This window comes from Nansenia antarctica (genome assembly GCF_963989245.1).
Source record: "Nansenia antarctica genome assembly, chromosome: 16".
Classification (NCBI taxonomy): domain Eukaryota; kingdom Metazoa; phylum Chordata; class Actinopteri; order Argentiniformes; family Microstomatidae; genus Nansenia; species Nansenia antarctica.
In genome coordinates, this window is record NC_137686.1 from 24,998,042 (window position 1) to 25,005,541 (window position 7,500).

Genomic DNA, 7,500 nt, shown 5'->3' on the forward strand with positions numbered 1-7,500 from the left:
TTTGAGGATGTCAATCTGCTGTCTCTGGTATTAGTGAGCAAGTGAGGTCATGATGTCAAGCCACCGACACGTAAATAAACGTTTTTTGGGGGGAAGGGAAGGCCTTTTCTTTAGGCCCGAGAAGACCCTAGCCTGGTTGCCACAGTGGACCAAAGTCCTCATAATAAGCAATGGATTCTTGATGGTGATTGTTAAAGCTTCAATGCGATTACAATGTGTTTTTTCTTTGACCTGTTGCAACTGTGGCGCATTAACTCTACTTAAGAAAGCCCCTCGTTTGAAGGGTGGGCCACGTGCACTTTCTTTCTTTCTTTCTGTGACGGTACTATCCACGTCCATTTATATTAGGTACATTAAAAACATGTTTTTACATTTATAGACGCTTTTATCCAAAGCGACTTACAACAAATACATTTGTCTAAGTAAGTGAATCATCTATTCGTCAGTCCGAGCAATAAGGTAAGTAGCCTAATCTATGCTCGGGTCAGGGGGGCAATAATTGGCACCTGTCAGTCAAGGTGGGGGGGTTAGGGTTAGGGGTAGAGGTAGAGGTAGAGGTAGAGGTACAGTTACAGTTACAGTAGAGAAACTGTACAGGGGGGGGGTAGAGGTAGAGGTCCCGCTCCAGACCGGCGCGCGTGCACGCGAGAGGATCAACCGCTCACCACCACGAGCTGCTTAGAAAGCAGTGAGCCGTCAACAAGCCCCGGTCATATGTTCATATGTGTGCTCTTTCGCATGGACAGGGCTGGACGCTTCATGGTGTACTGTGTGTGAAGAAGGCTTTATGGCTTTGGCATCTGTCACAGTCCACAAACTATCTAGGGTAGCCGTTGGGCCGTGACTGGTGTAAGACCCCCCAGGCAGCGGTGTGGATCCACACGCTCGCTGGTAACCCTAGAGGACCCTAGTCCTCCTGCAGTGACTCTCCGTCTCTCGTTAAGCCGAAGATGCGCTCCTCAAGGCCGAAGGTGCGCCGGTCCTCAAATGGTGCTTTTCCACTACAGTGCCAGCCCGGGTCGACTCCTCAAGGCGGAGGAAGAAGAGGGGGGCGATACTGCTGCCGACAACAAGACTCTGGTCAAGAGGAGGAGGTAGGGGTGAAGGGCGGGTCGTCGGTTAGGCTATACGGTTCTCTAAACTTTAGAGTCTAAAGGAACATGCATGGCTTTTCTGGTCTGTCTGTGGTGTTTTTCGTTAAAAAACCAAACAAACAAAAAAACGATAATAGGCTACGTTAAGGTGACCAGACGTCCCCGTTTTCCATGGACAGTGCGTACCTCGTTTTTGGTGGCCTGGGTCATCAGCTGGAGCTGTCATCGGAAACTGTGCGTTAAAAACAGACCACAAATTTAATTATATTTTACGTGGCAAGAAAGACAGGTGGAGGTACCTACACCGGGCAACAGCCTAGGCTTGACGTCTCTATCGCGTTGTGCTTGTTTTGTCCACCAGAGGGCGCTGCTCGCCATCGCTACTTGCTCGCGCTAGCTAGCTTACTGTCACGGTAGCTAGGTTACTGTCACTAGGTTAAATAGTGTTAACTTGTAAACCTGCTGTTTATTTAATTAATGTAGGCTATTGATTATTATTATTATTATAATTGTTGATTATTTTTGTTATTATTATTATTATTATGATTTAATATGATTCAATTACGGCAATATTTATTTGTAGATTACAATTTAAAAGGTTTGGCATTATAATAAGTAGTGTGAAAATGTTAGAGATGTTCATGGATAACATTAGCTTCATGTTTTCTGTTAGAGAGTGGAGAGGAAGGAAAGGAGGATAGGAAGAAGAGTGAAGGAGATAGAGGAGGACAGGTAAAGATATGATTACAGAGTCTGCCATTTTATTAGTCCAAACAATGTTTTTGAGATAATATATTTTTTAAATGAGGCAAGCAATGGTAATCTGTTAACCAAAGTATTTGATCTAATAGTGAACTATTTATTAAAGATTGGAGGAAGGAGAAGAGAGTGAGAAGGAAAAAGGTAGTACGGTAAGTAAGGTAGTAAAAAGAGTGAAGTGAGGAGAGTGTAGAAGAGTGTGGTGGAGAGGAAGAAAGAGAAGGAAGATGAGGGGAGAAAAGAGGCCAAACGTCAACCTCTCCTGCTAGGAGTTCATGGAGAAGACAGAGCAATCCTGAAGAAAATACATTCTTCTGAGAAATGTACAAATTCGGTTGGTATGAGTAGCCTACATTATGTAGTTACCAATCTCATCAGCATCTTATTTCTTTATTATGTTGTTAAGGATAAACATTTTTGCTCATATTCTCTTCGTGCTCTTATTCTACCTACGACTACCACAACCACTGAATGACTGTTCAGATCAGACAGTCCCCTCTTGGCTGCAGTGTTTCTGTAATATACTTGTCTTCTCTGTAGTGGTGGCCTAGTGGATAGTGAGTTGGACTTGTGTTCACTTCATGAAGGTCATGAGTTCAAATCCCACCTGGAAACACCACCGCTAGTGTGCGTGCACCGCTAGTGTGCGTGCACTAGTTGTGCACTAATTGAGTAAGGCACTTAGCCCTAAATGACTGCAGGGAGACTCTGCCTGTAATCTCTAACTGAAAGTCACTTTGAATAACAGCGTCTGCTGAATGGGTAAAATTTAACAGTGTGCCTGTGAGTCACTCGTTTATTACAGTACAGCAGCTACCATGGTCAAAATACACGAAACTGGAATTGTCCCCCTTTTTTATTTCACATATTCAATGGATATCTTAATGATATTGACCGCCAAACTGGAAAACGTCCCCGGTTTTCATTAAAAAAATCAGGTCACCTTATAATACGTACATGTGCGTCATCACGGAGACGAGGTGCCAAATTCTGTTCTCGAGGACAGTTCTACAGTAAAAGCTAGACATATTATGATTATTTTTTCCTTCTCACTTTAAAACATCAATGACTTTTAATGACTTCTTCTTTTGACAGGGGAAAGTTGAGGACGTTGTCGAGGACGCTGAAATGATCCCGAAGTCAAGAAAAGCTTCCGAGGCGAGGAAAGCTGTCAGCATCCACGAGTTCGCTGCTCTGGCCAGATCGTCCTTATATGGTAGGCTAGGCTACACACACACACACACACACACACACACACACACACATACACACACACACACACACACACACACACACTCACACTCGCACGCGCACGCGCACGCGCACACACACACACACACTCCCACTCCCACTCGCACTCGCACTCGCACACACCCACACACACACACACACACTCACACTCACACTCACACTCACACTCACACTCACACTCACACTCACACACCCCCCCCCCCCCCCCCACACACACACCCCCACCCCTGTTCATTCAGTTTCTAACCTAGGCATATCACTTGTGTCCTCAGGTATCTCCCAGGCAGTGAAGGACCATGTCACCAAGCCCACGTCCCTGGCCCAGGGCCGGGTGGCCCACCTCATAGAGTGGAAGGGCTGGCCGAGACCCTCCGACCCCCCCGGGGCCCCCCTCCACGCCCACCTCAGCTCCTACAGCCACCTGACGGAGGGGGAACAGGAGGCGCGCTTCGCAGCAGGTGTGGCCCTTCGCTCCCACCTCCTGACGGATGAAGTATTGCTGTTATCATTGTCACACAGTTGTGTGTGTGTGTGTGTGTGTGTGTGTTTGGTTTGATTTGATTTATTAGGATCCCCATTTAGCTGATGCAAAACGTGTGTGTGTGTGTGTGTGTGTGTGTTTACAGGTGTGTGTGTGTGTGTGTGTGTGTGTGTGTGTACAGGTGTGTGTGTGTGTGTGTGTGTGTGTACAGGTGTGTGTGTGTGTTTGTGTTTGTGCGTGCAGGTGTGTTTGCGTAGGTGTGTGTGTCCGTGACCTCTCCCTGCCTCCGCCTGCTGTCACACCGTCACTCTCTAACCTCCTGCATATGTCAGATCCTGGCCCCTCCCTCTTCCTGCTGTTACCTAGGTGACAGACTGTCTTGTGAGAGCGCCCAGACCATATGGTGGCCAATTAGACGCTCTCCTCCAACTGTCACTGAAGGTGTCCTGTCGTGTCCCCTGTCCCCAGTCTGAGTAGTGGATGGTGGTACAACCACTCCTGTTGTTTACTAGCTGTGTCCCACTGTCCCCACGTGGATGTGTGTGTGTGTGTGTGTGTGTGTGTGTGTGAGAGATGGTAGCACGTATGTGTGTGCGTGTGTGTGTGTGTGTGTGTGGGTGTGTGCGTGTGTGTGTTTGTGTGTGTGTGTGTGTGTCAGGTGCGTGTGTGTGTGTGTGTGTGGGAGGCTGGCACCTGTATACTATTCCCCAGGCTTAAATCAATTTCAGAATAACCTTGGTTTAACAGAGCTGTGTGTGTGAGTGGATTACACAACATGTACCCAATGAATTACGAAAGAATAGTGGAGGTACATGCAGAATATGATATACTTGTTTGTCAAAGTGGGAGTGGGTAGGTGTGTGTAAGTGGTTGACATTTTGTGTGTGTGTGTGTAAGTGCGTGTGTGCTTGTTTACCCTTCTGACTAGTGTATGTGTGTGTGTGTTTGTGTGTGTGTACGTGTGTGTGTGCTTGTTTACCCTTCTGACTAGTGTATGTCTGTGTGTGTGTATGTGTGTGTGTGTGTGTTTCTGTGTGTGTACGTGCGGTGTGAGAAAGTGGGAGTGGGTAGGTGTGTGTAAGTGGTTGACATTTTGTGTGTGTGTGTACGTGCGTGTGTGCTTGTTTACCCTTCTGACTCGTGTGTGTGTGTGTGTGTGTTTGTGTGTGTGTGTGTGTGTGTCTTCAGGAGTAGCAGAGCAGTTTGCCATCGCGGAGGCGAAGCTGCGCGCCTGGGCGTCTGTCGATGATGATGATGATGAGGAAGAGGAGGAAGAGGAGGAGGACTCCAATGATGAAGAAAATTCACACACACTCCCTACTGAGAGCTCAGGTGCACACACGCACGCACACATTCCACCCACACACACACACACACACACACACACACACAATCCACATAAGTGTGATCAACGATTCCTGTGTATCTGATTCATCCTATCGTGTGTGTGTGCTTTGATCATCACTGCCTCATACGCTCACTCACTCACTCACTCTTCTCCTCTTTTCCTCTCCTCCTCCTCCTCCCTTTCTCTCTCTGCCTGCCTTTTCTCTCTCTCTCTCTCCTCCACCCATCTCCAGGTGTTCTGACACTTTGCTCCTCCCTCAGACGCCGCGACGTCGTCCAATCCTGCGCCGCCCCGAGCGCCAAGCCGGGCTGAGGCGGCTCCGCCCCCCCCCGGCTCCACCAGTCACGTGGGCTCCACCTCCACCGGTAGAGGTAGCAGCCTGAGCTGTGATAGGCCCACCTGTCAAAACCTCCCGCCTCCTACCTCACAAAGTGACCAGATGAATCCGTTCCCAGAGGGGGGGGGTGGGGCACCAGAGGGCCGCGAGGAGCAGCCTGCGCCACTGCAGGAGGACGGCGGAGGGGGCGGGGTCTGGGTCATCCGCAAGCCCGACTGGAGGCCGCGGGTCAGAAGCGGTCGGTTCGACTCCTGCTACTCCACCTCTCACTCTGGGGAGGAGGAGGAAGAGGAGGAGGAGGAAGAGGAAGAGGGGAGCGTGTTCCAGGAGGGGGCGGTGTGGCACTGCGGTCATAACCGGTTCTTCTCGGACCGCCGGGCGTCTTCTGGGGTGGCGTCGTCCTTCGACGAGGACGAGGAGAAAGAGGGGGGGGCGGAGGGAGAGAGGGAGGGAGAGGACGGGGCTAGAGGGAGGGAGGGAGGGAGGGGGAGAGAGCAGCACCCGATGTGGTGTTGTCATCCCTCCGCTTACTGTTTACAGTACACCGTCGATGTCCCCGTGGAGTTTCTGTTGACCTTAAACTCACCTTTCCTCTCTCCGCCTCCTCATTTCTCCTCCCTGCCCCCCCCCACCTCCCCCGTCTAACCCCTCTCCTCCTCCCGCCGTCTCCTCCTTTCACCCCTCTTCCTCCTGACCTTTCTACTCCTTTCTATCCTTCCTCGGGCATTCTCTCCCTAATCTCTCCTCTCTTTCTATTTGGCCCCTCGCATGCCCTTTTTCCTCGACTGTCACTTATCATTGAATTTATCTCTTCTTTATGCCCCTTGTGCTTTTCCCTCCCCTTGTCCCCTCGTCACCCTTTCCCCCCTTTTATGGCCCCCCCTGTTGCATTGCTGCTGTTACTGCATGTGTTTGAGAGTCAAATCTGAATAATTCACGAAGGGAAGACTAACTTTACGCCCCCCTTCCTGCATTTCCCTCTTCTCTTGTGTTCCCCTTTCGCTGTTGCATTGCTGCTGTTACTGTATATTTGCGAGTTTAAACCTGAATAATTCAGTGTTTTTGTGTGCGAATGTTTCAAATGTACAAGTTTTGTACTTTTCTGTGAAGAGTCGTATTGTATGTTGCTATTGCATTGGTTCTCTATGGACTGTTTTTTGTAGTGTTGTCTCTCTGGAGTCCATGCTGTGGTTTAAGAGATGGTATATGTTTGCTACTAAATGTCTTGGATAAATAAACATGATTTTCTTTTTAAAACTGTGTGGTCATTTGAAAGAAATATTCACACCAGAAAAACACACACTGTACGCAAAGAGAGCAAAAGCTGGAAAGAGACACGACAATCCAAGATTACATCTCAAAGTCTGTTGAAATTTAATCCATTACTGATGTACAAAAAACAATTTTCATGTTCTCTGAAAAATAACGATGGCTGTTGATCTCGAATGCATATTCTCCTATGTACATAGCGTGTGCGTAGATTTCATTCATGTATTTTCATATATACAAAGCATATACAGGCCGTGGCCATATAAAGGGAGATACTACAGACTTATTGCTTAACTAGATGCTCTGTACTATGTTAGCTTACACACTCTCTACGTTACGACTCCCGTATGTTATCTTATATGGCGAGCACTACTTCACATTCTATCTGCATACAAAAATAAGATGCTAAATTATTATTGCACAATTGTTTTTACAGACTAAACGAACCAAAGTCGTCATGGAATTGAAATACTTGAACGTATGAGTCAAAACGGTTGAAGCTAAATGAAGCTAATATGTTAAGAGAAATGATTTCCGTTACATCCGTTAGAACACTCACACACGCTTTACAACAGTTTTTGGACTTGGAGAAGTAATCACTGTGCTATTTCTAAACACTGGTCTAGCTAGTAGACCTTTTTTTAATGTGTGTGTGTGTGTGTGTGTGCACACCTGTGTGTGTGTGTGTGTGTGTTACACCTGTGTGTGTGTGTGTGTGTGTGTGTGTGTGAGTGTGTGCACACCTGTGTGTGTGTGTGTGTGTGTGTGTGTGTGTGTGTGTGAGTGTGTGCACACCTGTGTGTGTGTGTGTGTGTGTGTGTGTGCGTGTGTACAGTATGCAAGGATGTGTGTATGTTATCAGTATGTATAAGCCTCCTAGAGATCCACAGTGGAGGAAATACATATTCAACAAATCAACAATTGTTTTATTCAACATATTTCCTTTGCAGCTATTCACATG

General features: G+C 47.7%; 1 protein-coding gene across 1 annotated transcript in view; it reads left to right on the forward strand.

Annotated features, from left to right (window-relative positions):
* Positions 1 to 2,981: 2,981 nt before the first annotated feature.
* fam131aa (family with sequence similarity 131 member Aa) overlaps positions 2,982 to 7,500 on the forward strand; it is a gene marked incomplete at both ends in the record, with an annotated part of 5,529 nt that continues 1,010 nt past the window's right edge. Inside the window, 4 exons of the mRNA XM_080547086.1 lie at positions 2,982 to 3,069; positions 3,377 to 3,562; positions 4,774 to 4,917; positions 5,194 to 5,732. Of these exons, the coding sequence (XP_080403212.1) occupies positions 2,982 to 3,069; positions 3,377 to 3,562; positions 4,774 to 4,917; positions 5,194 to 5,732 (957 nt within the window). The remainder of the gene's footprint in view (positions 3,070 to 3,376; positions 3,563 to 4,773; positions 4,918 to 5,193; positions 5,733 to 7,500) is intronic.